General features: G+C 31.3%; 3 protein-coding genes across 12 annotated transcripts; all 3 read left to right on the top strand.

Annotated features, from left to right (window-relative positions):
• Positions 1 to 2666: 2666 nt before the first annotated feature.
• LOC131671613 (uncharacterized) lies at positions 2667 to 6442 on the top strand. 6 transcript variants are annotated; one of them, XM_058948177.1, is made up of 15 exons: positions 2667 to 3173; positions 3246 to 3370; positions 3435 to 3543; positions 3649 to 3797; positions 3861 to 4100; positions 4161 to 4266; positions 4364 to 4410; positions 4490 to 4583; positions 4651 to 4689; positions 4768 to 4944; positions 5044 to 5151; positions 5218 to 5277; positions 5356 to 5395; positions 5474 to 5562; positions 5619 to 6442. In XM_058948177.1, exons 1-15 carry the CDS (start codon positions 2909 to 2911, stop codon positions 6011 to 6013), a joined length of 2043 nt encoding a protein of 680 aa, XP_058804160.1. In that variant the 5' UTR covers positions 2667 to 2908; the 3' UTR covers positions 6014 to 6442. The 6 variants fall into 6 exon arrangements, with proteins under 6 accessions (XP_058804160.1, XP_058804157.1, XP_058804161.1 ...); XM_058948174.1 differs by having other exon boundaries at positions 2669 to 3173; positions 5356 to 5562; positions 5619 to 6021; positions 6096 to 6442; XM_058948178.1 differs by having other exon boundaries at positions 2670 to 3173; positions 5044 to 5142.
• Positions 6443 to 8937: 2495 nt separating this feature from the next.
• LOC131671614 (serine-rich adhesin for platelets-like) lies at positions 8938 to 13194 on the top strand. 3 transcript variants are annotated; one of them, XM_058948180.1, is made up of 15 exons: positions 8939 to 9331; positions 9406 to 9530; positions 9595 to 9703; positions 9807 to 9952; positions 10024 to 10263; positions 10324 to 10429; positions 10527 to 10573; positions 10653 to 10746; positions 10813 to 10851; positions 10930 to 11109; positions 11209 to 11307; positions 11382 to 11441; positions 11520 to 11726; positions 11786 to 12286; positions 12374 to 13194. In XM_058948180.1, exons 1-15 carry the CDS (start codon positions 9070 to 9072, stop codon positions 12733 to 12735), a joined length of 2577 nt encoding a protein of 858 aa, XP_058804163.1. In that variant the 5' UTR covers positions 8939 to 9069; the 3' UTR covers positions 12736 to 13194. The 3 variants fall into 3 exon arrangements, with proteins under 3 accessions (XP_058804164.1, XP_058804163.1, XP_058804162.1); XM_058948179.1 differs by having other exon boundaries at positions 9807 to 9955; positions 12374 to 13192; XM_058948181.1 differs by lacking the exon at positions 12374 to 13194 and having other exon boundaries at positions 8938 to 9331; positions 9807 to 9955; positions 11520 to 11722; positions 11786 to 11949.
• Positions 13195 to 14290: 1096 nt separating this feature from the next.
• On the top strand, positions 14291 to 16384 carry LOC131671616 (glutamine synthetase 2 cytoplasmic-like). 3 transcript variants are annotated; one of them, XM_058948184.1, is made up of 5 exons: positions 14309 to 14418; positions 14485 to 14656; positions 14739 to 14929; positions 15037 to 15410; positions 15512 to 16384. In XM_058948184.1, the coding sequence occupies exons 2-5, from the start codon at positions 14649 to 14651 to the stop codon at positions 15935 to 15937; spliced, it is 999 nt and encodes a 332-aa protein (XP_058804167.1). In that variant the 5' UTR covers positions 14309 to 14418; positions 14485 to 14648; the 3' UTR covers positions 15938 to 16384. The 3 variants fall into 3 exon arrangements, with proteins under 3 accessions (XP_058804168.1, XP_058804167.1, XP_058804166.1); XM_058948185.1 differs by lacking the exon at positions 14485 to 14656 and having other exon boundaries at positions 14291 to 14443; XM_058948183.1 differs by having other exon boundaries at positions 14317 to 14656.
• Positions 16385 to 17734: the final 1350 nt, after the last annotated feature.

Below are 17734 nucleotides of genomic sequence, written 5' to 3'. Positions count from 1 at the left end.
CTTGAACAAATTAAGAAATTTGACTTATTCCTCCGTAATAAAAATACTGTTACTCGAACAAAATCGAGCAATAACATTAAAAGTAATATCGATTTAGTTTTCTTAATTACCATTATTATACACTTGTTAAATGTCAAATTCTCGGGCGATCCACTTTCAATTTTCAAGATCTCAACTGTTGCATGAAAAGTTCTCTATCACGTTAACGTACTTTAGTTGGATAAAAGGTATGCCGCACGACTGCACATCAATTTAGGTAAATTAACCGGGCACGAAATTTAAATTTGAATGACGCGTATACCTAAACGTATCTTCGACAAAAGGTAACTCCAGTACCTAGATGAGAACGACGTAAGCTGAGACATTTTCGACCGTCTTCGGTTCGATAGTTCTTTTTGGTTGTGCACGCGCGCTTTTATAAACGTCCCTGACCTGCAAGGTAATTTTAGTTGCGATATCGCACAATATCGTGATGTTTTAAATCTCTTCCCAATCCTGCTTCTTATTTTCACGACAACGAGATGAAATGGCTCCACTTATCATGATCGGTGCATCGTTCCCTTAGCTATTACGACACATAAACAATAATGGGCTCAAAAATAATGCCGATTAGTGATGCTTTGAAAGTATGTGACATATTTTTATTGTGTATATAAGTCGATTAGTATAATTTAAGTTCATTGATATTTTACTTTAATCATTATAAAACTTTTCCTTTTGATAATTGTCAGTATAAAACTTTTCCTTTTGATAATTGTACTTGTATAAAAATGATAATCCTGAAAAAACAACTAATTAAGCATTTATTTTAATCAACATCAAATAATCGTTATTTTTCCATAACAACCTGAAAACAAAGTGTAATAATGGATATGTCTGAAACTTTGAGATCAAGTATAAGAAATCTGTTGACGTGCAATTAATTTTATCCTTCGCAGGAACATAATAAACAACGTAAGTGACTGAAAAAAAAATTAACAAAGAACAATCCCACTTTTGTGAGATGAAAATGACCTTTACACAATACCTACAGCGAAAAAGTTATTTCTTTTTTCTCAAACAGCCATGCTATAGTGTGCGCACGGTACAGTTATTGCTCATCGCGCGAACGAACGAGCGAGCGAAAGATAGAATAGGAGAGGCCACCGCGCCGCGCTGAAAGCATAATTGTGGGTTTTAAACGTTATATATCGCGAGCTTCCCTCTCTCTTCTCTCGTAAATATATATCTTTGTAATGCACTCTGCTGGATAACGTCGTCAGATTCAAGGGTGCCGCGACTGCAAATTTTCTCACCTTGATTATCTCGTTAATTTTGAAATTCGTAATTGTTTTAGGAACAGCAAACCGTGTCGAGAAAGAGAGAGAGCGAATTCAACAATGAAACTTCTTTTATTGTCTATTCAAATTGCTTTGTCGTCGATTAGTTTTTATGGAGGTTGATGATACTCGTGATTTACGAAGTAAAATATAATTGAAATCGAATCATTCATTTTTGCGGTTATAGTCATCCCTGTTTCAATATAATAAAAGGCGATAATTGTTCTGTTTCATTTTTTTTAAATTTAAATATCCATTAATAAACGTTTCACAATAATTAACGAAGAACAAAACAATTTAAAGATCTAATTTTGTAAGAGACTGTGAATTTTTCAATTTTAACAGATACAAATGTAGTAAGTACTTGATATAATGTAATGATATTTTTATAGTTAAATAAAATTTATCTATCGTTTTAAATGCTCCATACAATTATTGGTAGGAATAACTCGTATAAATAAATGAATCACATTTAAATTTGTTGAATGTTACAATTGATACTTTTCATAGTTATATTATGCTGTGTATTAACTTTTGTTTTAGAATATTTATACAATTTATAGATTAAGTATTATGAAAATGATTACATGAAGCACTTCTGACTGATAGCTGGAAAGTCGTTGAAAATTTCAATCGTTATTTTTTAAATCACTGGAAGTTCACATTTTACCTCGCCCATTTTCCGCTTTAGTAGCCTTTAATAAAAGCTATAGAATATTTAATGAATAATCTAGTTTAAAAAAAGGTATCTTATCTTACGGTCATACGCTTGCTTCTAATGGCATGATATTCAATCAAGTTTCTTTTGTGTTTGTTTCATCGACTAATAAATACGTCGTTGATGCGATTTTCAAAAATCATCACTTTTTCAAATTTTTTCTGTAAGTAATGAAATGGGCGATTGATACAAATTAAAATGAAATAAAAGTTCTAATATTAAGCAACAATAAGTTTTTCATACACCCCTAAAAGCTCGACTGTTACCTTGCCGTTCAGATATATTGATTATGAAACATCAAGAATATTGTCGAGAATTGAAACAGTTGGCTTGTCGCGCTGTTATACAAGAAGCTACGATTAAAGTTGTGTGGTTTATGTTATATTTGTTTCTAACGTATGTTTACGAATTTAACTTCTCTCTCTCTCTCTCTCTCTCTCTCTCTGCTCTGCGTGCACGTATCTTAGACGTATGTTACAAATTCAGCTTGTGTGTGTATATGCGTGTAGCTCATTATTATATTCTTTTTGCTCCGATAAATTGATTATAAAATATCGAAAATATTATTATAAATAGTTGAAAGGGTCGCTTTTTTGCGTATAAGTGATATAAGAAGCTACGATTAATGATGTGTGGTGTGGGTTCTATTTATCTCAGACGTATGTTTACAAATTCAGTTTCTGAGTGTATATGTATGCGTGTGTATCCACAGCGTTTATGTCAAATATCAAGCCGGAGAAAATTTCGACGGTCAGTTTCTAGCCAATCCTTGAAACTTTCGGTAGCTTTTGGTTTCTTTTCAGTTATAGTAGTTGTTCAATTTTCCGTATTTGCGAGCATATCGAACTTTGGTATTCTGTAGTCTATAAAAATGGCAAGTGTTGCGTCTGATTCACCGGTCCGTCGTTTTGCTACCAAACAAAAGAAAGAAAATTCGCCAGTTGAGCTGAACAGACTGAAAAATTTGTTAAAAAAGAAGGTCGGGGATGATGGTGGCGGGAATGGTAGTTTGGCATCGCACAAGAAAACTGCAACACCTAGGAAAGAAATAAAATTCAAGCGCAGCACGGTCGTGAGGTTGTGCTCTTCTTGTGCTAATCGCAATAAGGATCACTTTAAACTGAAAAATGACGGAGGTTTAAATTTACGTAATTTTTTGTTTAATTTGAGTTGGTTGTTATGAATAGCATATTGCTCGTTTTTAACAGAAATGAAGAAAAAACGTACTGTCAACAAGAAGAATACCGAAAATCAAGAACAAGATCCGAATCCCATTACTGATAACAAGAACGCTATCAAGAAGCCTGCGGCCAAAAAGCCCAGGGAAACAAAGGTAAGATCTAGTAAATCAGTTATTGTGAGCGAGATGTTACTTTAAGGCATCTGAGTGATTATAGAGAAAAACCGGTGCACAAGATGAAACACTTGACATGCCGTCAATAAGCGGCACCGCATCGGGCATGACGGGAAATGCCGTGACTACCGACAGCGTTCACCAAACGGAAGGTAACTCATTTCAAACATTTTATGTAATATATCATGTGATTATATAATTTTTTTATTAATATACTAAATTCTACGTTTTGAAAATTAATGTTCTATTTTGTCAAGGTGAATCAAAGCTAAAAAGTAAACGCAAAAAAGTAAACGCGTCTGTTCAATTGGCAAATTCCGTGGTTGAGAAGAAAAAAAAAACGAGCGTTAAAGCTAAACGCAAAGATATTATCAAAGTGAAAGTAGCTCAACCAAGAAAAGTAGTTGTAATTGTTTTTATTTATAAAATAGAATAGTTTCTTGAAATAAATGTTTATTTATTTGTATAGAAAATGTTGGCAGCTAATAATGAAAAGGCTCCGTTTGATAATGTGGATCCGACAGATTCAGTTCATTCCATCCCTCAAAGTAAAGAAACCATGCAAAGTTTAAAGTTTGAACCGCATCCCGCTTTAAACGATTTGCTAACCAATGAACATAAGCCCTTAGTCCATTCGCCAGAATCGAATAAAAAGAAGAAAAACAAGAATTCCGCTATGAGTAAAATCCTTAGGCCAATAAATACATCTGTATGTACTTACTTTGATTCGTAATTTCGATTAGGAATAAGTGTTCATTAATTTGTATAGAAAAAGAATCCAATGGAGAGGAAGAAGGCGTTGTTCAAAGATACGGATGTAACAGATTTAGTCGATTCTACTCATCAAGAAGAAGCGATCATTGAAAAAAGAGATGGTATTATTAAATATAGTGAATAACTCTACACATTGTACAGAGAATATTTTCAATATTTCTATTTTGTAATTACACATTATTATCTTGTGTATTTTAGATGCAAACACGAAAGGTGATGCAAATGATATCTCCATAGGTTTACAGGTAAATATTGATATTATAATATATACCTGTACAATGCTTGTGTTCAATTTGTTTCTAATTTATATTTTTTTATTTTCAGTCAAGTAGTATGTTCGAAAATAATTCATCAGTAAACATTCAAACGAGAAAAAAACTGATTAATTTCTGCAGTAACCTTGAAGCAGATAAAGGAGGTAAATTTATATTCAAGTAAAAAAAAATACAAATTATCATTAATCACCATTGTTATCATGGGTGCAGAAGGATTTCTAATGAACGATACGGTAAAAACTCAAGGAGGTCAGTACGACTTAGTGTTAAAATATACAATTTCGAAAAATACCTTATAAAATGACTTTGTTTTTACGGGAATTAAAGATAAATCCACATCAACAAAATCAAACAACTTAACTGAGGGGGATTCTTCTATAACTCATAACATAAGTATTGACGTTATACGAAACCAGGAAGTACAAAATCGTGATGGAGTTCTGTATGATTTCGACTTTGACATTAGTGACAATCCCTTGCAAATGATTACAGAAATAGATACGGGTAAACTACTTATTTTAATATATTTTATTCAAAATATTTACATATCATGTATTTTATACATAAATATTTTATTTCTTTTTATATATAAATTATTTTTAGGTGAGAAGATCAATTTAAGCGCATCAACAGACTTGTCGCAGGACGACATAGCTGTGGGAATGTCAATGAATATTTCCAATAAGACAATTAATAATACTGGTGAAAATAGTATTGCGAACAATTCTACTTTAAAATGTAATATTGGTATGTTAAATAATATTAATAATGTTTCAGTGCACTCCAGTATTTATCGTGATGCTACATTTCTCAAAAAACATCTCCCAAACGACACAGGTTTGTATTTTTAATATATGAAGTGCAGTTATATTTAATATAACAGTATTCGAGGTCTTTATTATTTCAAATTTTTAGTTGAACAAATAAATAAAAGAATTGCTACAGTCACTCAAAGGTCTAAAGCATCTGGAAAAAATAAAAATAATATGAATGTTGATCAAAATATCAGTTCTGAAGGGATTATATTTTTTAGTCATAAAGATTCAAAAGATACTATGACGGATTCAGCTTTTAAGAAAAATGACGAAATATTTTTCGATGAAAACCAACAACCATCTACAGGCAAGAATTAATTTAGGTATTAATATGTTCTTATTTTTTAATGTTTTATTTTACAGCTGGTACTAAACATTCAACACCGACAAAGCGAAATCCTGTAGATTACGATGAGAACAGCAAAACTTTACCACGTACACGATTGAAGTCGGATGAATCGAAATCAAAGTCAAAAGCATTCAAAGTTTTAGAATCAACTGTAAAAAACACAAAGTTATCGAAGCAAGACAAATTACCGAAAAAAGCAAACGAGGAAAAGTTGCCAGCACCGTCGCCGCCAAAAACGAAGAAAAAATCAAAGAAAGATGAAACAATCAAAAAATTTACAACAAAAACAACAGAGAAAAAGATAGTCAAATCTACCGATAAGGAGAATCTAAACAAGATAATCTCAAACTACAATTTGAGATCAAATACAAGAAAATATGAATTGAGATCCTATAATCCTAAAGTTTGAACGTTATTGTTAGTAATATCTAGTTGATTGATTTTAAAGGTTAATGTTGTATTCATTATTAAATTTTTGTTCTTTTTATTAGGGCTTTCAACAAGTTAATATTAGAATAATTTATTAAATTGTGAACTAGGAGTAAAAAAATGTCTATGTTTTTATATAAATTTGAATATTTGTAGAGTTCGTTTGAAAATGTTCAATGATTGATGCATAGGACGTTTATATCGTAAATGTAGTTGTTCTGAAATGCTGACTCATAAAGTGGAGATGATTGTAAAAAACGAACGATTTGAATTGAGTTGATCTCGAAGCTTACAATTTTAAATATGTTCATTGACTTTTAGGATACGATTGATTTGTATGTTATTTTTTTACAACTATATGTGTACACTTATAATTAAAGTGAATTTGTCATACTTTATTGATTACTAATGATTACGTTTCGTAGTTAATATTATTAATTATCTACACGAATTACAACTTTTGAAAAGAGTAGCATTGTATTTCCCCCCCATAAAAATGTAATACAATAGCCACGCGCAGAGTATTAAGAATCGCTCTAAGTAAACACATTTAGACAGCATCGGACAAATGTACAAAAACCTCGCTTGCTGGCTTGCGTCACAGGACTTTGAATCAAAAATCCAGCAGTTAAAGCAAATGAAAAAGAGATTTAGTAACAATAAAACGCATTCGATCGTCCACGCGAAACTCTTACTTGTATTGGTACGGGGCACGGCATATGTTGCTTAATTCCCTATTAAGTAACAATTTTTCGATCAATCATCGGACTTCCGCGGCGTTTGGCGATTCCTGTGGCAGTTATTGTTTCAGCTAAAAGCGAAGAGGAGTATAGGATGTGTATAGTAAGCTTTGAAATAGGAGGAGGAGAAAGAGAAGGCGAGTCGTTTTTTTTCTTTTTAATTATTTTTGATCATCGATTTAGGCCACTGGTATACATTAACTATATATTTCAGAAAAAAAAACATATTAGTAGTTCCGATTATTTTAGTTTAGACTTTTTGGCTGATATTAATTCTGATATTAATTTACTTTATGATACATATCGATCTCTAATGGGCATTGTTTGGAAAAAGTATAATGACTTGTGTACTTTTATTACGTAAATATGAAAGTTCATTTTATCGTTACTATCATAAATCTGCTTGGTTTTAAATTTTCAATTTACGTAAATGCCTAATACAATGAAAAGAATCTTGTTGAAATCAATTAGTAGGTTCTGTTAAAGATACTTAAAATTTTTTATTTCTTTGACCAATGATCAAATTAATCATGATAAGGAATAATGGATTAATATTATATTAAGATTCAAAACTTATTACACGCATACATTAAGAGAATTAATTATTTATTTTGAAATATCTTTCATACCATTATATATTGGCTACTGCATCTACATATAAAATTTACAAGACTATATACAACGAAAACGATGTCGATTCCGAATTCCGATAGTGTTTTGTTTTCTAGAGATATGATTCGATTCACCGATAGACGTGAAAACAATGTAACTTTTTCTACGTGATATATATGAACAATATTCTTTTACACGAATCTCCATTGATTTAAACAACGCTATCAATCCAAAGAGATTCAAAACTCATAATGTATTCTACATTTCTCAGATAACTTGGTTTTTTTACTTTGAAAATCATTTAATAGTTACGAGAATTACAATCTGTTTTAGGAAAAAACTTCGTGAACTTAGAATTGACGAATGAGATAATTGTAGGCCATCAAATTTGAGGGTTTATAACAAAATTAAAGTTATTCAAAAATTTTAAAGTACACTCTAGTGAAACATTTTGGCATCACATGAAAATTCCCTTTCTAATTGTTGCAAAGTTTGATTAAACAAAACCCCTTTTCTACGTTTTCAAATGAGGAAACATTCATTTTTCTCCAAAAAAATCAATCCATTTATTTGTCGAATAATTACTATAATTATATTCATACGGAGAAATAACAATATTTTTACGTTACTAAAATTTGAATAAAAGTGAAATTTCATTACTCCATCACGTAATTCTTTCATAAATATAATATACATTCACTAGAAATAGAATTCCGTTTTGATAGATGTGTTTACAATCTACTGGAAACTAAATGCTAAATGAAAATATCAGATTAGGTTGATTAGTTTTCGAAAAACATCTGTGATTTGCGTGTAGAATATGTACGCGAACGTGTAAGTTATTTTTATTGATATAAACTACTTCCCAGAAGAAGGTAGTTCTATTTTTTTTTAACTTAATTTTAACAATTAAAAGATTTTTTCAGATTACAAGATATATTCATCACGAACAGATTGTGATTTTCTTCGGTTTTAAGAAATTTATTTTTCAGAAAGTAAGAATTCTAACATCATAATTTTAGTCTCGATATTTCTATAATATTTATATGGTATTATTTGAACGACTTATCTATTCTCAATGAACATTACAAACTAAATACTGATAAATTAATCACTCTGTAGCTTAGAGAATACGATATTCAATCAAGTTTATTTATATTTGTTTTATCGACTAATAAATATATAATTATATGATTTTCAAAATTATAACTTTCTAATTATATCGCTGTTATGTGAAAATAAACAATGTTGGTGTTTGATAAAAATTTTAATGTAATAACAGTGGTGTTATGAAGCAAGCATTTGTTCATGTATCTATAAAAGCTCATTATTATATTCTTTTTGCTCCGATAAATTGATTATAAAATATCGAAAATATTATTATAAATAGTTGAAAGTGTCGCTTTTTTGCGTCTAGGTGATATAAGAAGCTACGATTAATGATGTGTGGTGTGGGTTCTATTTATCTCAGACGTATGTTTACAAATTCAGTTTCTGGTGTATGTGTATGCGTGTGTATCCACAGCGTTTATGTCAAATATCAAGCCGGAGAAAATTTCGACGGTCAGTTTCTAGCCAATCCTTGAAACTTTCGGTCGCATTTGGTTTCTTTTCAGTTATAGTAGTTGTTCAATTTTCCGTATTTGCGAGCATATCGAACTTTGGTATTCTGTAGTCTATAAAAATGGCAAGTGTTGCGTCTGATTCACCGGTCCGTCGTTTTGCTACCAAACAAAAGAAAGAAAATTCGCCAGTTGAGCTGAACAGACTGAAAAGTTTGTTGAAAAAGAAGGTCGGGGATGATGGTGGCGGGAATGGTAGCTTGGCATCGCCCAAGAAAACTGCAACACCTAGGAAAGAAATGAAATTCAAGCGCGGCACGGTCGTGAAGTTGTGCTCTTCTTGTGCTAATCACAATAAGGATCTCCATGAATTGAAAAATGACGGTGGTTTGAATTTGCGTAATTTTTTTTTAGTTTGAGTTGATTGTTATGAATAGAATTTTTCTCGTTTTTAACAGAAATGAAGAAAAAACGTACTGTTAGCAAGAAGAACACCGAAAATCAAAAACAAGATCCAAATCCCATTACTGATAACAAGAACGCTATCAAGAAGCCTACGGCCAAAAAGCCTAGGGAAACAAAGGTAAGATCTAGTAAGTCAGTTATTATGAGCAAGATGTTACTTTAAGGCATTTGAGTGATTATAGAGGAAAGCCGGAGCACAAGGAGAAACACTTGAGATGCCGTCAATAAGCGGCACTGCATCGAGCATGACGGAAGATGCCGTGATTACCGACAGCGTTCACCAAACGGAAGGTAACTCATTTCAAACATTTTATGTAATATATCATGTGATCATATACATTTTTACTAATATATTAACTAACACGTTTGTAAATTTATGTTCTATTTTTTTAAGGTGAATCAAAACCAAAAAGTAAACGCAAAAAAGTAAACGCGTCTCCTCAATTAGCAAATTCTGTGGTTGAGAAGGAAAACAAATCGAACATTGAAGCTAAACACAAAGATATTATCAAAGTGAAAGTAGCTCGACCAAGAAAAACAGTTGTAATTGTTTTTATTTATAATATAGTGTATAATATAGTGTTGGAATAAATTTTTATTTATTTGTACAGAAAATGTTGACAGCTAATAATGAAAAGGCTCAGTTAGATAATATGGATCCGACAGATTCAGTTCATTCCATCCCTCAAAGTAAAGAAACCATGCAAAGTTCACAGTTTGAACCGCATCCCGCTTTAAACGATTTGTTAACCAATGAACATGAGCCCTCAGTCCATTCGCCAGAATCGAATAAAAAGAAGAAAAACAAGAATTCCGCTAAGAGTAAAATTCCTAGGCCAGTAAAGACATCTGTATGTACTTACTTTGATTCGTAATTTCGATTAGGAATAAGTGTTCATTAATTTGTATAGAAAAAGAATCCAATGGAGAGGAAGAAGGCGTTGTTCAAAGATACGGATGTAACAGATTTAGTCGATTCTACTCATCAAGAAGAAGCGATCATTGAAAAAAGAGATGGTAGTATTAAATATAGTGAATAACTCTACACATTGTACAGAGAATATTCTCAATATTTCTATTTTGTAATTACACATTATTATCTTGTGTATTTTAGATGCAAACACGACAGGTGATGCAAATGATAATTCCATAGGTTTACAGGTAAATATTGATATTATAATATATACCTGTACAATGCTTGTGTTCAATTTGTTTCTAATTTATATTTTTTTATTTTCAGTCAAGTAGTATGTTCGAAAATAATTCATCAGTAAACATTCAAACGAGAAAAAAACTGATTGATTTCTGCAGTAACCTTGAAGCAGATAAAGGAGGTAAATTTATATTCAAGTAAAAAAAATACAAATTATCATTAATCACCATTGTTATCATGGGTGCAGAAGGATTTCTAATGAACTATACGGTAAAAACTCAAGGAGGTCAGTACGACTTAGTGTTAAAATATACAATTTCGAAAAATACCTTATAAAATGACTTTGTTTTTACGGGAATCAAAGATAAACCCACATCAACAAAATCAAAAACAAATATTTTGATTGAAGAGGATTCTTCTATAAATCGTGACATGAGTACTCACAATATAAGAAATTACGAAGTACAAAATCATTCTGATGACTTTAACCTCGACATTAGTGATAATCCAATACCATTGCAAGTGATCACAGAAGCATCTACGGGTAAATTACTCATTTCAATATATTTTATTCAAAATACGCACATATCATGTATTTTATACATACGTATTTAATTTTCTTTTATATATAAATTATTTTTAGGTGAGAAGATCAATTTAAGCGCATCAACAAACTTGTCGCGGGACGACGTAACTGTAGGAATGTCAATGAATATTTCCAATGAGACAATTAATAATACTGGTGAAAATAGTATTGCGAATAATTCTACTTTAAAATGTAATATTGTATGTTAAATAATATTGATAATGTTTCAGTTCACTCCAGCATTCATCATGATGCGACATTTCTCAAAGAACATCTCCCAAACGACACATGTTTGTATTTTTCATATATGAGGTGCAGTTGTATTGAATATAACATTATTTGAAGTCTTTATTATTTCAATTTTTTAGTTGAACAAATAAATAAAAAAATTGCTAATGTCACTCTACGGTCTGAAGCTGCTGAAAAAAATAAAAATAATATGAATGCTGATCAAAATATCAATTCTGATGGGATTATATTTTTTAGTTATAAAGATTCGAAAGATACTATGACGGATTCAACTTTTATAGAAAATGACGAAACATTTTGTGATGAAAACCAACAACCATCTGTAGGTAAGAAATAATCTAGGTATAAATATATTCTTATTTTTAAATAATGTTTCATTTTACAGCTGGTGCTCAACATTTGTTACCGGTAAAGCTAGAGCCTGTAAATGATGGTGACAGCAGCGAAAGGTTGCCAGATCCACAATCTCCAATTCTTTCAGATTTATCCAAGATTAGAAATTTAACGAAAAAATCTGATAAGCTAGTAACGAATCTGGTTCAACCAAAACCAAAGTCAAAAGGATCCAAAGTTTTAGAATCAACTTCAAAAAGCCCAAAGAGTTCAGAGTTGTCGAAGAAAAACGAATCACCGAAAAAAGCATGTAAGGAAAAGCTAGCGACATTATCGTCCCCGAAAACGAAGAAAAAATCAAAGGAAGATGAAACCCTATGTGAAAAACATAAAAGTGCAACAAAATACAATGAACAGCCGACACGCCATCATGAGAAAAAAAGAATGAGCAAAGAATTGAAAAACGACTTAAAAGTTGCTAAAGCGATTGAAGGTATGAGCCATCATTTTTCCAAAATCAGCATTGGGACTACGATAGGAACAATTAACTCATGTAAGTATCTGCATCTTAAATGTTCTGTAAATCAAAATATGACTTGCTTTGTAATACGCAATCAATATATTATATTAAATATTTAAGTGCACATTAGCATTCCGTCGGATTCCGATAGCTCGTCCGAGTGTTCGACTGATTGTTCTTGTAGCTATGAGTTCAGCAGCGAATCTAGTGGCGATCATTGCAAATGCTGGAGGTGTCTTCAGGAACAAAATGACTCCAGTGATAGCTCAAGCGATGAATCATCGTCGAACGAATGTGAATGTAGCTCATCGTCATTGAGTTCGTCTGAAGAAATCCATCGACCAATCAAAAAGTCTACAACAAAAACAAAAGAGAAAAAGATTGTCAAACCGACTTATAAGGAGAAACTAAGCAGGTTCATCTCGAAGTACGATATGAGATCAAATTCAAGCAAATATGAATCGAGATCGCACGATCATTAAATTTGAACTTTATTTTTACTAATATCTGGTTGATTGATTTGAAAGGTTAATGTTATATTCAGTAAGAAGTTTTTATTCTTTTTGTTAGCTGGCCTTTCAACAAGCTAATATGAAAATTGGTTATTGAATTGTGAATTAATAGTAAGAAGAATGTCCATTTTAAAAAAATAATATGAATGTCTGCAGAGATAATTTGAAATTATTCGATGATTAATGTATAACATGTTTATATCGTAAATATAGCTGTTTTGAAATACGGATTTATAAAGTGGAGATGTTTGTAAAAAACGAATGTTACAGTTGAGTTGATCTCAAAACTTACAGTTTTAAATATGTTCATTGATTCTTAGAACATGATTGTTTTTTTAAATTTTTGTTTGTAATTATATATGTGTAATGACAATTAAAGTGAATATGTCATACCTTACTGTTTAATAACTATTACGTTCCTCAGTTAATGTATTAAAGTGAGAAGAAAGTAATTGAATTTTTATATTCCTTCACGTAAACACGTAATATAATAGCCACACGCAGAGCATTAAGAATTATTGTAAGTAAACGCATTCAAACAGTACCGAACAAAAGTACACAAAACCTTGCGCGCTCACTTACGTTACGTGACTCTGAATTGAAAATCCAGCAGCTAAAGCAGACGAAAAATAGATAAAGCAACAATAAAACGCACTCGATCGTCTTCGCGGAAGTCTGACCTGTGTTATTACGTGGCATGGCATGTATTGCTTAATTCCCTCTAGTAAAATTTTTTCGATCACTCATCTGATTTTTGAGGCGCTTGGCGATTCACGTCGCACTCATTGTTTTGAAGTAAAAGCAAAGAGGAGTATAGCATGTGAATAGTGAGCTTCGAAAGAGAAGGAAGAACAGAAGGCGAGTTGTTCTTTTTTCTTTTTTTGATCGTCATCAATTTATGCTACTGCTGTGCAATAGCTATACATTCTGGAAAATAAAAACATGCTAGGCTTCGATTATTTTTAGTTTAGCCTGTTTTGCTGTTATTAATTTACTTAGTGGAACAGCGAGCTCTAATAGACATTTATAGCAAAATTTATGCTATCCAAAAATGCTAAAGTGCTGTATAATGAAACATTTTGGCATCGTGTGAAAATTTTTTTTTCTAATTGTCGCAAAGGTTGATTAAACAAAAAACCTTTTCTACATACATATTTTCAACTGAGAATGACATTCATTTCAATGGAGTTAAAAATATCAACATCTCTATTCTTAAATTGATTTATTCCCTTTGTCCAGTAGTTTACTATAATTGTATTCGTACTGAAGAATAACGATATTTCCACGTTATTAAAATTGGAACAAAAGTAAACATTTTCCTAACACGAAATGATTTATAAAATGTTAAAAGAAACAATTAATTGATTAATATTATTATGAATAGTTGTAATAATAACAAAAATAAGTAAGAACTACGTAAGTTGATATAAAGTAAATAATAACACATTAACTAGAAACATGCTCAGGTAGATAAGTTCAAACTCTACTGGGGAGAAAAGAAAACGTAGAAGCAAAATATTATCCGACAGTTTAGGTCAACGGTCGAAAATCAGACTAGTTCAGTACTTGGGAAACTTCTGTGGTTTGTGTGCCTAGTAACTACTTGCAAGTATTAATATTATTCTCACTGATATACACTGGAAACCAGGAAGAGTTAGTTCTACTAATGTTTCACGAAGTTAAGTTTGAAAAAATATAAAATTTATTAATCATAAACAGATTGTTATTACCCTCGATGCTGTGGAATTTGTTCAATTGTGGATTACAATAATTTTAGCTGAATTGAGAATATCAACATCTCTATTTCAAAACTGATCCATTCATTTATCTTATTTTTATGTAAATTAAATTAATTATAATTTAGTCATTCTTACTAACAACAAATGTTAAGGTAATGATTTCTATCAATTTTTATACTAAATTGAATAATTGAATTGTTATTGTAACTCGATTGTTATTTCCTTTTAAAATAGAAGCCCAATGGATTGCGCGTTCGAGGATTTTCGTCGTGTTAGCAAAGTTTCATTGCCACCGTCAGAGCAAATTTTGTGGAATTCCTTAATCAATAAGCAAACGAGTAGAGCTGATTATGTATGGATTGATGATGCAAAAATAATCAGGAGTAAAATTATGATAATTTCCGGATCTATACAAGGAATTTCTGGTAAGAATATGTACGGACACACAAGCATGTGCACGTATATATAGAATATTAATAAAAAATAATGTTGCATTACTACAAATAAAAATATTTCATTTACTTTTCAATAGAACTACCTTTGGAAGAGTACTCATCAAAATATACTCTTCGTCCTGTTTCGTTATTTGATAATATTGATCCAAATGAAAATCATGTGCTTGTTCTTTGCGAAATGGCTGATCTTCATCTAGCAAAACCAAGTTACAAAGAGAATAAGCGACAAGCATACAAGAAGATCATTTTATCTGATAAAGTGGTCACAATGGATCTACTTTTTGAAATTGAACAGGAATTCACATTCAAAGAATGCGTTGACATGTTGGACTTTCACATTTCCAAGTGTCATGCAATTATTGAAGCTTTTGGCAAATCTTGTGTGAATGCTTTGATTCCAATATGCAGTATCACGTACAAATCTTCGCATAATGAATGTTGGTCATACAAAGTATGTTATATAAGCTAAATGTATAAATCGATTTGCACTTTTTCCGTTTCGTATTTTCATTATAAAAAATATTCATCGCATCATAAAAATTTTATCCCCAGATTGGACCATGTACGGGGCGACAGGCAGCTGATATGTTGTGGGTTTCTCGCTTTATAATAAGTCGTATTTCTCAAGAGCTTGATATGACAATTACTTTCGAACCGTTGAATACCGTTGCATCAGGCGAATACCCTGCCGAAGAATATCGACCGAGCACCAAGTATCGATTCTCATCTGGAAATATGCGCGACAGAGCAAAAACGGCAATATATATGGAAACTTGTTATAGTAAATTCTTGAAGTACTCTGAATATGATCAAAAAAGTTTGGAAGATGTTTATGGTAGAGGGTGTCTATATTCGTTAGATCTGATTAGAATTTGTCATTCGGCTGGGAAAAGAGTGTACATTGAGGATGGTAGACCTAGCGGCTATAGCGATCCTTACGATGTAATCAGTTATATTATAAAAAAATGTTTTTTGTAAGATTTTGTAACAATACTTATTGTTTTACGAACGTCAGTTTAAATATGTTAATTTTCTATTTGTCAATGGTTACGCATACAAGTGTCAAACTAATATTCAATGTAATATTAAAAAAAATCATGAAATGTTCTGGAATGTATAAGGTTTGTCGTTACACTTTTTAAAATGAATTGTAACAATTGACAGATATGTAATTATGTCAAAATCTTTTGATATCTGTTCATATTTTTCAAGTGATGTTATGGAATTATTTTTATTAAGAATTTTTGTTGATACGCTTTCTATTTGTAACTGGGTAACTGGCGAGTGTACTTATGTTTGACTAGAATAAATATTAACTAGCTTTATAAAAAAAACCTTTAGCAGTGTTTCGATTCGCATGTATAAAATGAATGTCTACCAATAATGTAATAAAAATAACAGTTGATAACGCGACATGTACGTCTAAGTCAACTTAGAAGCAATTTCGTAGATGTTTTTGACCGTGTCATTTTCTAGCCACAAGTAGCGAGAGAAAATATAGCTCGTGGAAGAAGAAGCTCACACGAGATTGTATATTACATAAAGTCATCTATATCTACACATCACCGTAAAAGATATACGGATTATGATGAGGCAACGGACCACGTACACATGCATGCTAAAGTAGCAAAGAATGCTTCCTTAGCTTTTCTTTCTTCAAAGAACATTTGAAGAAATTGAGTGTCTTTTTATATTCTATAATCAAAGTGTTTAAATTTTGAATTCATAAGAAAGTTCAAAATTTATTGAAAGTAAATTGTTTTTAATGAAAGGCTATTCATTATAATATGAAAACTGCACTTATGTCTGTATAACTTTGAATAATGAATTTCAAATACATTATTCTAGTGGCCTCGAAATTCGGTAAACTCTAAACGAATCTTTTTACTCTAAGAATATAAGTACCTGTTTAAAAACCAATCGGTCATCAATCTCTAAGATGATACTTAAACTTCAATAGACACGAAAATTGAAAAAAATCAAGTAGGTAATTATTATAAAATTAATCGACCATCTTGACAAGTAATCAAGTGTGTGACTGAAAAAGATCTTCGTCCCGGAGATCAATATACCCGTCAAAAATGTAATGATGAAATAGCTAAAAGAACATCAGCACTGAAAAAAATATCGAACAAGTAAGCTTTTAATATTTTGACGCGTGTGCGGATCATATATTATTCTGCTTGAAGGACGGTGCAAATTCTTCCCAATCACATATATGTTCTTCTTCGGACTATACTCCAGGTCGTTAAAGACTTTCCAATGGTCATTGTTCGCAGATGAAATCTTTGTGAACTAGTTTTCTATAGATGCTTATCGAATAGTTGAAAAGGATTCTTTCGTCTGTCTTTTTCTTCTGTGTTGTAGTCTAAGGAGTCGTAAGAAATTATGACGGCATCTTTTGTGATACCTCAATGCGAATAGGCCGACAAAGCTGAACTTTAACATTTTGGGTTGTCGCTTGACATAATGAATGAGTAATTGTTTCTGTTACTCGATAGGAGGCTTTCTCCGAGTATTCGAACTCTTCCATACGACGATTAATTGTGTAATATGGTTATATCATATCAATAAATAGTGACAGTTCTAATTGCGAAGTATATATATATATACATATATCCTATTCGTGAAAGTTGCGATAAAAAGTTTATTGCCGATTTCGGAGAGCTAATTATTTTTTAAATTTACTTACGAACGTATTTAAAAATAAATCCTGAAGACTCGGCTGCATTTGGCACAGGATATTTATGCTCGAACCGAGCAATTTAGGCTGTC

The sequence above is a fragment of the Phymastichus coffea genome, unplaced genomic scaffold (genome assembly GCF_024137745.1).
Source record: "Phymastichus coffea isolate CEN01 unplaced genomic scaffold, Cenicafe_Pcof_1.1 PCOF00130, whole genome shotgun sequence".
NCBI lineage: Eukaryota > Metazoa > Arthropoda > Insecta > Hymenoptera > Eulophidae > Phymastichus > Phymastichus coffea.
Note: the sequence above shows the minus strand (reverse complement) of the source record. Positions and strands in the feature narration are given on the sequence as shown.